Here is a 17,560-nt window from a genome sequence, read left to right on the forward strand (position 1 = left end):
AAACAAAACAACTTCACTTCCATGAGTACACATCAAACAACCCATATATTCATGTTCCCTCGTAGCTCACTTGATCTTATCTCCACAAATTTGGATGGGATTCATTCTAGCTTTGATCCACAACTTCGTAGGCATTTTCTAGCATGATATAATCATCTTCTTACCTTGTTAATCATTGTCACAACTTTACTCTTTAGATATGCACTCAATATAGTTCACTCAAGGGGAAAAACATCTTGAAATCTTAGAATCCATGGGACATGGAATGTTAGGGAAAGGTAGCAAAAATGAAATGCAGAGTAACTTACTTCTCATTGAGAGGATGCCAGAACACATCCCAACCATGGATAGATCACCTAGACCCCATGCACACTAGAAAAATAGGAATCCTTCTTAGATGGTGGGTAAAGGTAATGCAAGGGGGAACTAGAAAACAAAGAAAGTAGAGCACTCAAAAAAATCGAGAAGTAAGTGACCTAAAAGATACTTAGACATCAATCTTGGACACACACTAACTTTCATACTTAAGACTTCTGGCTTAAAAGGGGAAGACTAAAACTTGGAAACACGTTTACTTTAGTTTGTGCTAATAATATTTAGTCGAAAGGGAGTCCAATTTTAGGATCCCCTTTTTAATGTGTATGTGGTAAGTGTTGACATATCATTGATCATCATTTCCCAATATACAGTTAGATAGAAAGATAATTAGATAAGAAACACCCTTAGAATGGACCATGCTACATAGAGTAGAATGTGAGACATTCTAAGGAGAGAAAAGACCATCATGTGGCCACCCATAGCTTGAATCCAATGAATAACACATGAAGACAAAGAAAAATTAAAAATGGGTGAACATGGAAGGGAAGCCTAAATGCCTCAAATATTGTGGATCCTCCCCAAATGTTGAAAATTAAGATATGAAAAATGGAAGAAAAAATACAACATAAAGAAGATGCACAATAAATAGGCAAGATCAACCAACACAATGGTAAATAGTGAACCTCTTATTTGGGAGGACTTGGGGGTTTGAATCTACTCAAGCATAAGTAATAATCAAATCATAATTATTAATCATAAAAAATAATAATTAATCTTTGCTTCAGCCTAAACTAGTACACCTATCTTTAGATGAACATATATATATATATATATATATATATATATATATATATATATATATATATATATATATATTGTGATATTTTCCCTTGCAAAAAAATTTTACTATTTATTATTATAAATTATTGTAAATCATTAGCCTAGCATACCTATCTTTAGCTAAATATATGTAAAGCATGCTAATCTTTAGATGAACATATGTATAATATTTGTTTTTGTGATAGTTTCCCTTGCAACATAATTTTACTATTTATTATTATTAATAATTGCAAATCATTAGCCTAATATACCTATCTTTAGCTAACTATATGTAAAGTATGCTAAAAGATGTATCAAATTGAAATAATGTGTCAATGATGAAAATGAGATATTGGAAAATACAAAGCATAAACCTATGTTAAAACAAATTTAATTTCTTGTAATTAGTTAGCAAAGATAATTATAATAAATCTTTACAATACAATAACTATATAATTTATTTGAGTGATTTTGTTATTAACAAATTTTAAACAACAAATTAAAAGATTAATAATATTTTCATTACATTCATAAGTATATGTTTTAGATTACAAAATATTAAAGTAGTTTCTAGTTTTTAGTTTTTATTAATTGTATATATTTGAAATCATAGTAATAAGAATAAGAATAACACATTGATTATTTGTTTTCATTGCTTATATATGATCATCTATAATATGAATTTAAATATTTTAATGATAACTAAGTTTTAATATATTATATTTAGTTATATTATTTTTTAAATTTTGAAATAAGTTACTTCAGCTTGAGACTAAGTGTTTGTAAGTTCATTTGATGGTCCAATTCTAAGTGTAGACTTTTCATTGTAATTTATTAACATTTATAAACATATTTTTACTCTCCTCAAAGAATACAATTCATAATTTTAAGTTTGATCAATCCACTTTAATTGATAAATGGCTCTACACAATGGAAAACTTTAAACTTTAAATTGTTCAGGCTACTATGTTGATTGAGAGGGATAAGCTTAGAAGGTTCCTTCAGGATGGGTATGCTACCTTTTTCTACTATGAGTTGAAGCATGGATACCAGTGGCAAAGAACCCTGGATGATTTACAGGCTTTTGAGCAAGCTTGTATTAGGCTGAACAGAGAAATCAGAAAGAACGTGAATGTCAAAAAAGAAGATTTGTTCTTGTTGACGCAATTTCAAAAAAGTAAAAGTATCGTTTGGATGGAGGGTCCCTTAAGATGGACTGCTTGGATGGATATTCACTATGATGTTCTTAGTTAGATGATCTATCTTCTCTTCTTTTTGTCTTGATGTACGGCTCTTCCGAGGTGAGGCTTAGGCTCCTTGTTCTTTGTGGTGACTATTTGGTTCCTTCTTGTTTTCTGAAACTCTTATATCTAATAAAAAAGAAACTTTAAATTCTTCAATTTTATTGAAAAATTTAGACTATCTATTGACAGTCACAAAATGAACCACCCTTCCACCCACTGATTGTTATGAAATTGAATCCCTTGCCCACATTTTGTGTTGTCATGTACAATTACAAATAGGTAATATCAGAAGTATGAAATGAGAGAGTGATTTGCGTACAAAAGAGACTCCCCTGACTTTAGAACCAAATCAAAGAAGGGAAGTTGAGGGAAGAGGGAACAAAGAGAAAGGGGAGTGAATTTAACAATTAAAATCTTCTTTATTTTCTGTCGAATAAAGAGGAGTCCTTCAAAGTGTATCTACATTGAGATCAATATGTATGGTCTTTCAAATCTATCCAATGCATGCCATTGAGGGGATGATAAGGAACAAAAGGAACAGAGCAACAATGAGCCAACAAGACACCAAACAGTGTCAGTTATTCTAAGTATTAAAGACCTAAGACTCAACGATGGAATAGAAACTATAATCAAATTATTAAAATATTAAAATATTAAAATATTTATTTGATCATAACTAGCCTATTACGTAATTACTATTTAGGTCTTTAATTTACATCATTATTATTTTACAACATCATCATTATCAATTTATAACTACACAAATGAAAGCCAGTTTTATAATTAAAAGAGTAGCTTTTGAAGCTGATTAGTAAAAGCTTTTATCAATGCACCAATTTATTTATAGTTTCTTCTCTACTCTTTAATTGTTAACTGGTAAATGTAAAGATTATGCTAAATTAAGAACACATTACTTTCATCTCTCAATGATGGAACTGCCCATGTCTATACAGCATCAAAACAGCAATTTTTGGAAAAAATTGATTTAAGAATACAGTTTTAAAATAATTTTTTATTTAATTTTTAAAAACAGTAAAATGCCGATTTGATGCGGGCATAGACATTTGCGATGGAGCCTACCCTCAAGATACAACCACCTACCCTCAACATACAACACAGATTTTGAAGCTCTCATGAAAAAAAATTGAATAAAATAAATCATTTATATGAAATGAACCAGCTCCGATGAAAAAAGAAAAAGCATCCTCAGCAACTCTCTCGAGGCATGCAACTAACTATTTCTGTTATATATCAAGAGTAACTCAGTTAATCCACCGATCCTCAACAAATTTCCACTCAAATCAGCAATCTTCCCTCCCAACAAAACTCCAGACTATCTAATTTGTCTCCTAAAAATCCATCCCCTACCTATACACAAACATCACAGAACTCTCCTACCTTTTGGCCATGAGACAGACTACAATCTGCTACCTTCCACAGTTTGGTCAACATGAGGTTAGGAATAGAAATCTATCAACACACAAATCAAATATCAAATGCACGATCACTAGAGTTGCACCACCCTGAAGGACGGGCCAGTAGAATGGGGGACAGGTTTCCGGGACAGGAAACAGAAGGGCAGCGATGGACAATAGGGGGTTGTACATACCATACATATGATACTTAAAAATGCTAGTTATGAAGAGATATATTACAATATACGATATAAAGATATAAAAGAATAAATACTAGAACACTGCATTGAATTGGAACATCAATAGTCGAATCGACAAATAGTCAACAGCGGAACCTCCCCCTCGTCCTTGGCGTAGGTGGCCGAATATGGGAGCACCGCTGGGCACAGGCAAATATAGTCCCCAAGGCCCCCCACCCCTGGGGGGAAGAGTCTCTGTTCTACTATGGAGATCACACATCCCCCGTCCAACTCATCTTTATCAAATTCCCCACCACTTCATACCAAACACTCTACGAGAGTATACCATAGGCATATTTAGACAAATAAATTTCACATTCATCCGATTACTAGTTAATTTCCTGTTATGTTTTTTCTGCTAGTTTATTGTTAATCAGGGGTTGATCCATACAGAATGAAATACTTTTTTCTCCTAGTTTATTTTTAATAGGAGTTCACAAATAAGGAAAAGGAAAAGATTCACATCAGGAAGTGCATGGGATAAAACCAAAATAAGTAGAACTTTCACACAGCTTCAATATAAAATTTCCAGGTTAAATATTCTTGACCATTCCATATCCATGAAGACATTTGCACAATGATAAGTAATACTACGACACTAATTCTACATTAATGTGAGTGCATTTGATAAAGATACTGCAGCACCTCGGTAAGCAAATTATCTCTGAGTTACAGCATAGTTTCCCACAGTGCACTTTTAGAGAGCTGTTAATCTCTGCTGAATTTGACCGCAACTATAAAGTTATAAACAAGTAATATCAGCCATCGCTGATGACCGTTCACATTGTAGGTTCTGTTAGATCAACAATAATTTGTCAGTCTCATTTCTTAGACCAGAAAAACACAATTGTCAACGGGCCCAATCAAACACCATTAAAAACAAGGTAAACTATAGAAGGTGCACAACTGAATAAAGAAAGATGCCAAAGGGAACACAAAACAGAAAGACTATGCAAAGCAAACAAACAGCAATAATACCAGGTATTTGCAACAGCCCCGCAAATTCTACTTCAGATATTTGCTAGAACTTAGAGAACATGATCTGCAAACGGAACAATCATGCTAATTAGAGACGATTATGACCACAAACAAAAAAGAATTTACACATTATAAGCAACAAAGCAGTGATAGAACTAATTATAAAGGCATATGCACACCTTAATTGTTCCTTATGTTTCGATTCCACGTATCCAAATCTCCCACCCCTATCTGATGCCTGAGAGTAAGACCTGGAGCGGCTAAATGATATGGATGGTTCTTCCTGCTTAGAATGTGAATAATTTTCAGGTGTTGGAGACCTGCTTCTGGATAATGAAAGTCTTTGACTCGGGGATCTAGAACCAGAAGAGTAAGAATACGAGCCCCCTCGTTGCCTACCATCATAAGGAGAAACTGATCTGCAAGACAATTAAAACAAGAATTGAAAGAAACATACATATTTCAGATGTTATTAATTGAAGGCAGAGAAATATTTATAGCTAAAAAATGAGAAAGCATTTTCAACCAATGGTGGGAACGATAGCTATTAAAAACCACATCTAAACTTGCCTTGAATAATGCGGCCTCCTTGGAGAAAGAGAGCATGAACGAGACAAGGATCGCGATCGGGAGCGAGAGTAGGATATCGATCGGTCTGCAACAAAATTAATATTAGCAAAAATCTTAACAGCTCAAAAGATTTACTATTAATTAATTAAAAGATTCATTTCTATCCATGAAAATTTTGAGCCTTACTGTGAGATCGTGAGTGATAGCTACCATATCTACTTCTGCATTTAAAAAAAGCACAAGAATAACAGCTCCATCAGACCAATAAAATCTGCCCTAAACAATAAGAATCGCATAGAATACTGGCATCCAGCATGGGGAGTTGCCAAAATGATGGAACACATTGAATAAGCTGTCCTTACCTCTGCCTACTCCGCATCTCATATGGTGTCTTCCTACTCTCTTCTGCAAAGACTACAGCTATTTCTCGCCCATGAACAATTTGTCTATCCATGTAATATTTCGCATCTGCTGCATGAGCAGGATTAAAGAACTGCACAAAGCCAAACCCACGGGGCTCTCTACAGAGCAGAAAACAAACAAAACATCAGAAATAGTGAATTGAACTATTACATGCCATAAAGCATCAAGGCTGAAAAATGACTGCATTGCCTACAACACCATGCTGAAAATGATAACGATGCCTACAATCATATTGAACACCATATCACCAGATCAGTACATGATTCAGACTTCTTTTGCTTCAACTTTCTTCTCTTCTGACCCACCAGAAGAATCTTCATTCATCAGTCTTCTCTTGTAAAAAAAAATACGAGAAGTCTTCGCTACAGACTTGAAGAAGTCAGTGTGTTAGACAGCCACATAAGATTTATTGATGAGGCTATTTTATCATTCAACAAATGGGTACAGCACAAACTCACCTATCACTAGTTTGATTGAAAATAAATTATTAGCTACGGGAAACTAGCAAAGCGCAAGTTGTACATGAATACTCAAACAGCAGATTTGCGACAGTACACTAGCATTTGAGGAAACATCCTACTCAAGGCGCAAATAAGTTACAGTTGCATGATTTTAAAAAATACATTGTTCTCACCCTGTACATCATGGTTCAGAAGCTTGGAATTTCAGTGCAATGGGAAATGTTAAAAAAACTGGGTGATCCTAAAAGATTCTAAGAGAAAATTGGTTTGGACACAAATATTTAGTGAGTTATTTTATATTTCCATAATATTTAATGAATATAGCATTATATTGCATAGAAATATACTATGATATATTATTAAACCAAACTGTCAGCATTATTTTCTTAATGGCAAAATCAAATCAGAGAAAGCATGATTAATAAATATATTTAAAGTAGACGAGTCAAAACTATTATTTCAAGATCATGATTTCACAATTTTAAAAGAGAAAGCATAATGATAAATAGTATTATTGCCAAACCAACTATCACCAAGCCGTTAAAATTACAATAAATACATATTACTCGTTACCGTGAGAATTTAAGTATATGCTTAAGGTTGCCCCCATACGAGCTAATTGTTAAAACAATCACTTGTGACTTCTAAAAGGGTTTAATACGAAAAGACACATTTGCCTTCATATGTGCTTCTAAGCATAAAGATTAAAAAAATTGATTTTCTACTTTTTTAAGTTGAAAAGAAAATATATCGAACAACAGATATGCCCAGGGAAGGTGAAGTCAAGGTTGAGAAAAAATTGGATAATTTGAATGATTGCAAGTATAAATCCATAAAAACCATACACGCCAAGGTTTATAACTAACAACTTTAGCAAATCAAAGGATAATCAGGACTTGAATTTTCATTCAACTATGAGTATGGTTCCAAAAGGCACTATAAGTTGCTCTAACTACATCAGAAGAAGGCACCAAAAACAAACTTACCCTGTATAGTAATCTCTGGGGAGATATATATCCTTTATAGGCCCAAACTCTCTAAAAGGTGCACGGAGATCATCCACCCTGCATGCGAGGCAATCATGTTAAATGATTTCCAAGTTGCCAGATAAACATATGTTAAACTACAAGGCTATTTTTATTTAGACATACATCTTGAGTGCACAGAAGATACCATAATCCTACATTTCATAAGCTAAGATGCACAGTGTACTTGATCCCAGCACAAGTTCTCATTAGATGATCATACCATAATCAAATGAAGGCACATCTAAATGATACATTTTTTTTAACTAACCATAATCAAATAACAGTGCTTCCAATATGATATGTTCCACAGCGTTTGGGGCTGAGGACTAATCATGTTTCCAATAAAGGGTACTGTTGTGGTAATTTTTAGGAGATGGCAGGGCCCAATAGTTTCAAAAAAAAACAACAGGGAATTTCACATCGATAACAGATAAAGCATTCATCATGGACTGTACAAAACATTTGTGAGCATTGGAATCATGCATATATTCCTATTTGCATTATGAAGATGACATTTCTTACCAACTATGGCTTCACTTGTATCCAACAATTTAATGAACATTGAATATAGCATGCCAACTTTGCCTATGGCAGTCCTTGTATACTGCGCCTTCACTTCTATTCAACAGTATCATGACCATTGAATATAGCATTTGACTTTGTCTATGCCAGTCCTTGTATACTAAAGTTGCCCCTTGGATGAAACAAGATACCTTGTTAATAAGATTTCCAATAGGGGATATTTATCTGGCAGGTTTTGTGATCGTGATTCATCATTGGTCTAATTCTTGGTTAGGCATATACTTGGATTAGGACTTGGGTACAACATCCCTAATATGTTCAAGGAGCTGCACAAATTACCACCTTCGAACAGCACAAATTAACACCTTCAAACAGGACAAACACCATTTTCATTTTTCTTAATATCCTCATGGGTATTGTATAAACCAAACTAGTATGCCTCCGTATGTTAAAAGATGGCTAACGGCTAGTCATCACCAGGACAGAAAGGAGACATTATGTCCCCTGGCTGTCTTGGAGCCAGCTAGTCATCCCTATGTCCCATCCATCTCCTGCTCCTTTCTGAAAAGCTTCATATTTTTGGTTGAGACAGAGACAGAGGGGCCATCCCTGAATCCTCGCATGGGGATGGAGCTATCGAGACAGAGGACATGTTCCTGTGAAGGATCATTTCTAATCCATTTTAGTTTTTACTATCATTCTACAAATACCAGTGAATCTCCAAGTTTTCTGGGCATACAAGTAAGGTTTCAGAAATGGCAAAACAATTCCTAAATTTGCAGCATGCAAAAGAACAAGAAAAGTCAATAAAATAACATTAAAAAAATTTCTACCTAATAATTTAATCTAAAAATGGTTTTAAATGGTCAATAATAATATATCCAATAAAAAATACAATCCATGTTTATTATTGCTGGAGCAAAACAAAACCATAGGGTGTCATAAGAGGAGACTCTAAACCTGGAGATCTGCTGCAAACTCCAAGCACCAAAGCAGAAAAAAATGTGTATTATACCATCTTAACTCTTTTAAGTCCTACAGACCATCACACCATTGCTAAAACATTTCGAATTCTCCTCTCAAGATGTTTGTCGGTCATTAATTCAATTGAGATTGACTTGCATAGATCAAAAAACATTCTGTCATTAACAATCTTTCCAGATATCTTATAGAAATACTAAATTTCAAATATCTAAAATTCAACCCACTAAATGTTTCTCAACTAAATGATTCAAAAAAAAAAAACTACAAAATATATAAACTACAGCCACTAAATGCCTCTGATTTACACCAAAACCATTTAATAAGCTACACAATACAGATAAATCTCAATGGTTCACTCTAAAAATAATTAATTGGCTGCACGGAATTAATACCTCCTTAAATATGTACAACAACCAAAACAAACAAAGAAGTTAATGTAAGAAAAAAAATGAATAGCTTATTCACCTTCCCTGGCAATAGTAATAATTCGTTACTATAAATTAAGTATTTGACTCTTAATAATTTCTTGGAAGACTGAAACCAAAAATCTGCAGCAGCCAAGCCTAGGGAAGCAACATAGTATTAGAGGCCCTTTATTATGTGATAATTAAAAGTAACATACCTTAAATATGGATGAAGATTCCTGACCAAGAGGCTTGTGGTAGATTTTCTTGGTTGTCCACCATAACGGTCCCTTGGACTATCACTAGGGCTGGAGATCGATCGCCTTCTATAGTAACTTGCCCTTCTTGAAGAAGGGCTATAACTTGAACTTTGGTAACGTCTCTTCCTTGGTGAAAGACTGTAGCTTGGACTTCTACCACGCCTCCTCTTGGGTGATGGGCTGTAACTTGGACTTCTATAACGCCCTTTGTAAGGTGAAGGGCTGTAAGATGGACTTCTATAACGCCTCCTCCTGGGTGATGGGCTGTAACTAGGTGTTCTATAACGGCCTCTACTAGGAGAAGGGCTGTAACTTGGACTTCTGTACCTCATAATTAAACTGCAGCAAGATATTAGCAAAATCAAACACTCGATGATACATAAAATTTTAATCAGTTTATCAATTAAGAAATAAAAAAATCTAAATACTTGAGGAAACTCATTAAAGAATGCAGAATTCATTGACAGATATTCACTCCAAATATAAAATGGCAACAGCTGACACATGGAAACACTTATGCTACTATAACAAATCTGTCATTGTGCAACTAAAACAAATTTGCTATTTAATTAGCAGCCTGGGAATCCTAAAATTTATGCACCAAAAATAAATTTGTTAATACTTAAGTGCAAAATAGATGTAACATTAAGGTCCAAGGATGAACACATCAATCTGCAGAGATTAATTTTAAAAAACATGTGTATAACTAAATCCAAAAGTTCAACCTTAAGATGAAATAATGAAATTAAAAACATTGTTGTTACTAGTGACGAAGTAACGCAAATAAAAAAAACATGGCTACTACTTTTGTGCATATAGATTAAAGATTAAGCATGAATGTGTCAGTCTACAAATATTTGACTTTGGATTACATCTGTATAGCTAGATCCAAAACTTCAATCTCACATAAAGCAATGCAATTAAAATACACACTGTTATAGATATCTTATAACTGAGATCCTCTAAATAATGCATAGAGTTGTCAATCTCAAGTCATTTTATTCCATTAAATATTCTTTTAATTGATTAAGAACTATTTTATTTTAGTTTAAAACTTTTTGAAATAATTTCATATTATTTACAATGTTTTTTATTCCCCTTATTTAACTCACAGTGTTTACTTTGTATTAAAGTGAATACCTTTGAAAAACAATTTAAAATTACCAAGGAATTATATTGTTTGCTTTAACTAATTTTAGACTGTTACTGAATTCTATTATTATTTTAGTACTATTATTTTGCTTTTAAATTATTCTATTTTAATTACATTGTTTATTTGTTTTTATCTAAGAAACTGACTCTAGGCCAAGTGAGTAAAGTGGGGAAACTTTTATTTTTTAATTGTTTCAGAGTTCACTTTTAATGTTTTTAGGTGAAATGCTTTCATTTCGAAATGGAAGAAACGAGGACAAAAAAGGATTAGAGGAAAATATTGGGATTTTAGAGAACAGACCAGCAGATCTTGTGTTTGTTCATTACAAACTTCGCCTCCATCACAAACAGCTCTTGGGCACTGACATATCTCCTATCATTTTATAGGAGCTTTGATCCTATAAGATGATGAGGATGATGAAGTTAATAAACAATGAGGATGACATTGATGATGTTGTCTTCAGTGATGAAGACTTGGAATGGGTGATCAGGTGGATGGATACAGACACTAACGACGGTGGAGAGGAGGCTAGAGCACAAGACCATTGGAGGACCCTAACACTGAGACAGAGGAATTTGAGGATAATGAGGACTTGAAGGCCCCTGAGGTTAGGAGTGAGGAACCTGCGGATAAGGATGTGGACGTCACTGAAGCTTATAGCCTTGTACAGAGGCAGTGAAGATGGCTGCAGAATCTTAAATGACCTATCTCATCCGTACACATAACAAGGTTGCAGGGTTGCCAGGTCACTGATATAGGATACTCTGAGCATAGGTAAAGCTTTTATTTTGATATATATCTTTTGAACTTTCAATTCCATGGACCTCATATTCCATGAATATAGCAGACATTTGACAATGACACACTTTATATTTCTAATGTGTTATTTAGTTCAACTTATTTCCTTCAGCAAATTGCATTTATACTTATGTGATCAACATAAACTTGTGCATGTCTACAAAGTAGCTTCTGTTTATTCAATTATTATGTTGTTAATGTTAGTTTATTAAAAGATGCATGAAAAATGTTTTAAATCCTAAAAAAATTAGAATTTCTTGGATTATTCAATTTGTTGGGTCCTGGCTTGAGTTTTTACGAGCTCCAATCGCTGAGTCCTGACTCTTAGTCAAAACTCAGCTTTCCAAGTCCAAGGCAAGTCTGAGCCATGTAACACTATTTTATAGTTCTTTTTCTCATATCAGCTCTGTAGAAGAACCCTCAACATAGTGAATCATAATGTATCAATGAATATCTGAGACGAATTGGAGAATTTCAGATACAAACATCAAACTGTAGAAACTATAATTTGAAATTTGAATCAAATGGAATATAAACACTACACAGCAGCACAACAATACTCTTTTTAATGATAACATAAATCCAGCTAAAACAGCTATTAGCTGGAAGTCTCACATGGTTGAAAAATGCATCTAATGTCTGCCAAAGCAAAGTCTAAGGTGCAAAAATTGAGTGTTGAGACATCCAGAATAAAGAGACTAGCATAACCCAACATACCTTACACCAAAAAAATATGAAATCAAACTTTCAGTGTTATGGTGCAAAGTTAATTGAACCCATTTGTAAGTTCAGGTGCAATGATATTTACTTTTTTTGAAAAAGACCGTGAAAACTGTTCCAAACAAAGTCAATTGGATTCAAATATCCAGGACAGCATTGACTGCAAACCCCTGCTTTGGTTCCCAGTCTGCTATCCCAATTAATTGTGAGATCCAAATAGGAGACCGCCATTTATAGAGTTACATCCAAGTAATTAGTCATAATCAAGTTAACTATTAAGAAAATTAAAAACAAAAGATAAATAGGACACACCAGAAACTCCCCATGCCAGCATTTCAAAATGGATTTTTTAATTTAGTTAAGGCAATTATTGAGGTGCTATGGTATATAATCCTAAGCCCATTAAGGATTCATACTAATGTACTTCAATATAAAATATAATTTACCTTTATTACTGTATAGCCATACTCCCACTGACGTCAAAACATGTAACACATTATAGAGTATCTATAAGCCTTCAGGTAGCAGCAGCTTAAAAATATCTTATAAAGAATACACCAGCATTATTAAAAACTTCAAAAAAAGTGAAAGGGAACTCACTAATTAGTTGCAAAAATTATTTAAAAATACATTACCTCAAGAAATTCAAAATATGGTGAAGAAAAGGTCTCATTATGAACTTCGGCACTAGCCAGCATTTTTACCAGATTGAAGATATGGGATAGGATAAGGTCTGCAGAATTTTGTAACTGCAGGTGTACGTGTATAAGCCAGCAAGTATTCCTTGAAAGAAAATTTGAGCAAAGTAAAATGCAATTGAATTCATCCACCATTCCAGATTGAAGATATGGGATAGAATAAGGTCTGCAGAATTTTGTAGCTGCAGGTGTAGGAGTATAAGCCAGCAAGTATTCCTACAAAGAAATCTTGAGCAAAGTAAAACACAATCTAATTCATCCCCCATTCAACACTGCCTCCCACAACTATGCAGAGTCCACAGGAGATGAATAGACATAGATATTATAGGTCTTTCACTTTTTATCAGGTAAAAAAAATGTCTAGACCACAGGTTTTGTCAGCTTCAATCCCTGATTTCTTCCTTTCATAACTCCTGCCAATAGTGACTCACTCCACTTGGCCTAACTAGTGACTCATTCCACTTGGCCTAACTTAGTTTAATTCAATCTTTTTACGGTTACAATATCAAAGATATTAAGTGTTGAACGTTATTGCAAATTCCTTAGGAAAGTTTGTATCTGACTTCTGAGACTACTAATAAGACCTGCGCCACCTATACCCAATTAAGTTGCAGATGCATCTTTCAAATGAGTTCACCAAAGAAATAATCCTATAGGCTGGTGACAGAATTTGAAAACAGCAAATGCATTGTCAAAACTTAATTTTAGGTCCAGAACACGTTTAGCCTGCACTTATCCAATGTAACACTGTGAAAGTAAGGTTCTCAATAGTGCTAGGGCAGGTTTCAGCAAACCCACCTAGTGAGTTGAAATGCAATCACATCATCATTATGTTGCTCCACAATATTGATGCTGCTACATGATCATCAGAAGTTGTAGCAGATAGGGAATACCCCCCACTAATCTACCCTCTCCTCTAACTAATAGTCTGATTAGGCAGGGGTCCCATGGGAGGGGCTTGGGCTATATTTTTGTGGAGCAGCTAGCTCCATTGTAATTTTTTAGAAGGGGCTAAAGGTTTAATTGGAATATCTTCTTACAAAGTAGGAGGCCCCAATTTCAGCCCTCTCAATTTGAGGGGGTGAAAATGGGGTGGGGCTGGAATTAGCCCCACCAACTTAAGAGTTTTTACTGCCACATGTCAACAATCTATTAATGATTTTAAAAATTTAATCATTGATAGTATCAAAAAAAAACTAATGATATCTATATTTAAATTCTTGAAATAATATTCATGGGACCATTAGCTTCCTTAAATTTAGGAAGCTAAATTTTTAATGCAGAAGCCCCCTCCATGGGACCCCAGCCTAATATTGATAGATCCCCAACTGATCCACCCTCTATTGTAACTGAGAATATTGATAGAGCAGGTCCCATGCCACAGCTAACTATTTTTTCATAACAGAAAATTAGTGTAGCTGGTGGCACATGCACCGTTCTCCTAAAGGGCAATATCATTCATTCTATTTTGAGCAGTTCTTTTGAACATTTTTTAATTATATTACTTGCAAATGGCATTTGAAAGAAAAGGGAAAAAAAAGTGAAGCTGCACTAAAATAACAAAAGATTTTAATTAGGCAAGAGCCTACAACACAACAGTAAATAAAGACTTTAATTTATCATTTTCCCTAATTAATAATTTATATGGCAACATTCCAACTACAAGTTTAAGCTGGAAATTGGACAAAAGCAGTATGGGGTAAGACAGTTGTAACAGACGCAGTAGCTAAGATGGACACACTATTCGAGAATCCACAAAACAGAGTTGAACTGTGACATAAATGAAAACAAGAATCTCACACAGATAGCAATCTTCACAGTATGCACAAGAGAATTTAGGTTTGAAGAACTGTCTTGAGACTGTAGTGTTCGCATATTTGGAAGTATGGGGGGGGCAACAAGAAAGGGATTTCACTAATTTTTACCCACTCAAGGAATCTTAGGTGATGCTCCAACAAGATAATGGTTTTGATCTTCCCTTTTTGGGATCAAACCAAGTGAAAATTTGGTCTTTCCTAAAGTGAATAATATTTTAGATTTAGCTTCAAGAAGGTATGAAATATTAGTTTTGGATCTAGTGATTGACCATAATATATCCATAATGGCCTTTTCTCTTGATGGAAATTTTATGGGACCTAGATCGAATATTAATCTAGTTAGGACTTTTGCAAAAGAGAAGTGGTGTTTGAAAGGACAAATTGAAATTGTGGCTATCTCAAAAGCTTTTTTTTTCTTTTGATTTTTATTGTAAAGAAGAGTTATCAGTTGTTTTATGTGGAGGTTAGTGGGTGAATGGGAAATCATCTTTGGCTTTGAAGAGATGGACTCCTAATTTTGATCTAAATGATGTTATCTTCGCTTCAGCCCTTGTGTGGGTTGGGTTGCTAATTCTGATCTAAATGATGTTATGCGGTGATCTGAACCCCTCAGATCAAAACCATCTTTCGGCGAGTCAAGGTGTCGAAAGCAGCTGTACTTCCAATAATAAATATAACTCAATATCTCAAAATTAAAAAAACTTAAAGACTTGGTATAGACACAGCATCACAAAAATGAAAGTATAACATATTTGTTAACGTATTCAAAAAATAAATAAACAATAAATCCAATCTTCAAGTGTATATGCAAGCAAAAAGAATATCTTCAATTTGGGAAAACTACATGTTTATCTGAACCCCTCAAATCAATGCCATCTTTCGGCGACTCAAGGTGTCCAACTCAGCTGTACTTCCAATAATAAAAATAACTCAATATCTAAATATTAAAAAAACTTGAGACTTGGTATAGACACAGCATCACAAAATGAAAGTATAACATATTTGTTAATGTATTCAAAAAATCGATAAACAATAAATCCAATCTTCGAGAAAATATGAAAGCAAAAAGAATATCTTCGATTTGGGAAAACTACATATTTATCTGAACCCCTCAAATCAATGCCATCTTTCGGCGAGTCAAGGTGTCAGGCTCAGCTGTACTTCAAATAATAAAAACAACTCAATATCTAAAAATTTAAAAAACTTCGAGACTTGGTATAGACACAGCATCACAAAATGAAAGTATAACATATTTGTTAATGTATTCAAAAAATCAATAAACAATAAATCCAATCTTCGAGAAAACATGCAAGCAAAAAGAATATCTTCGATTTCGGAAAACTACATGTTTATCTGAACCCCTCAAATCAATGCCATCTTTCGACGAGTCAAGGTGTCGAATGCAGCTGTACTTCCAATAATAAAAATAACTCAATATCTAAAAATTAAAAAAACTTAAAAACTTGGTATAGAGACAGCATCACAAAAATGAAAGTATAACATATTTGTTTATGTATTCAAAAAGTAAATAAACAATAAATCCAATCTTCGAGTGTATATGCAAGCAAAAAGAATATCTTCGATTTGGGAAAACAAGTACTTCACATCAATCGACTACATAAATCAAGTTCAGTTTGCGAGCAAAATATTCTGTGACAAACCAAAAATAGCCTGAAAAATAGAATAAATAAGTAATGTTCAGAGCATAACGTAACGGGTAAAAAAAAAGCCACAAGGGAAAAGCGATCTAACTTTCTCAGTAAAATAGAAACGAAATACGCTTGGGTAGAAATGTTAGGAAATACATGAATTATCCTCATCACCGAGATCGGTACACATTGTAATTTAAAACAAAAGAAAAGTTTAAAAACAGGACCAGTTTTTTAGCAATTAAACCCTACCAACATGTAAACAAGATCTAGATATAGAGAAAACATTCTATGAAACATTTACAGACAGATATCTACGATATCCGTTTCATTCCGTAATTTTTAAAATTTAGTCAAGAAGCTGGCATCAGACCTGAATAAAAATCTGCTCCAGATAAATGAACCGTAGCCACAGGAAATAAACGCATAAACAGCTGCCGGGGTCCCAAGATGTACACAGTGAGTTTGTGAACTTCGCTAGGGTTTGAAGGTTTAATACAGCTTGGAAACGTAACGGAGTTCACGAAACTTCTACGAGATTTTAAAAAATTAAAGCACTTCGTAAATCGGTAAAAAGGGCGTCCACGCGTCAACTGGTTAGCGGGTTATGTAGTCGATATTAATATTAATATTAATATTGAAGAACCATCGTAGGACACGTTTATATGATTGTGTTTTCCTTCTAAAATTGTTTTTTTGTGGCTTTGCATTGCCTTTGTGATCTACTTGTAAAGTGTGGCTAAAATTAGTTTACTCTGATTCAATGGAAGTTTTTGGCCTTGTGATTATAGTTATAGTTATTTCTTAGTCCACGTTTAGAATAGGCAACAAACTATCACTTAACCATACTATAAAAATGATATCATTATTTAATCATATTAAAAATGATATTAATAGAAAAACAAGTGTCACTTAGTATTTGTGAAAAGTTGTAATAGTTTAAGATTAAAAATTTAATGTTTAGAAAATAGAGAGTGGAGGTAAGTTATAATAGTTTAAAAATAAAAATTTAATAGTCAATTGTAATGATGTCAATTTAATATAATTAAATCAAACAAGA

At 33.7% G+C, this 17,560-nt stretch overlaps 2 protein-coding genes across 2 annotated transcripts in view; both read right to left on the minus strand.

Moving 5' to 3' along the window:
• The window catches only part of LOC149556324 (uncharacterized), a 96,429-nt gene that overhangs the window by 20,785 nt on the left and 58,084 nt on the right, over nucleotides 1-17,560 (minus strand). The gene's annotated exons all lie outside the window — the stretch shown is intronic.
• On the minus strand, nucleotides 4,528-16,967 carry LOC149556325 (uncharacterized). Its single transcript, XM_089830570.1, has 9 exons — nucleotides 16,874-16,967; nucleotides 9,624-10,004; nucleotides 7,454-7,531; nucleotides 5,946-6,104; nucleotides 5,770-5,804; nucleotides 5,584-5,668; nucleotides 5,193-5,432; nucleotides 5,014-5,077; nucleotides 4,528-4,828 (listed from the first exon to the last, which is right to left on the minus strand). Exons 2-8 carry the CDS (start codon nucleotides 9,995-9,997, stop codon nucleotides 5,041-5,043), a joined length of 1,008 nt encoding a protein of 335 aa, XP_089686696.1. The 5' UTR covers nucleotides 9,998-10,004; nucleotides 16,874-16,967; the 3' UTR covers nucleotides 4,528-4,828; nucleotides 5,014-5,040.

The sequence above is a fragment of the Cupressus sempervirens genome, chromosome 5, assembly GCF_028749045.1.
Source record: "Cupressus sempervirens isolate cs-2001-9-10 chromosome 5, ASM2874904v1, whole genome shotgun sequence".
Lineage (NCBI taxonomy): Eukaryota > Viridiplantae > Streptophyta > Pinopsida > Cupressales > Cupressaceae > Cupressus > Cupressus sempervirens.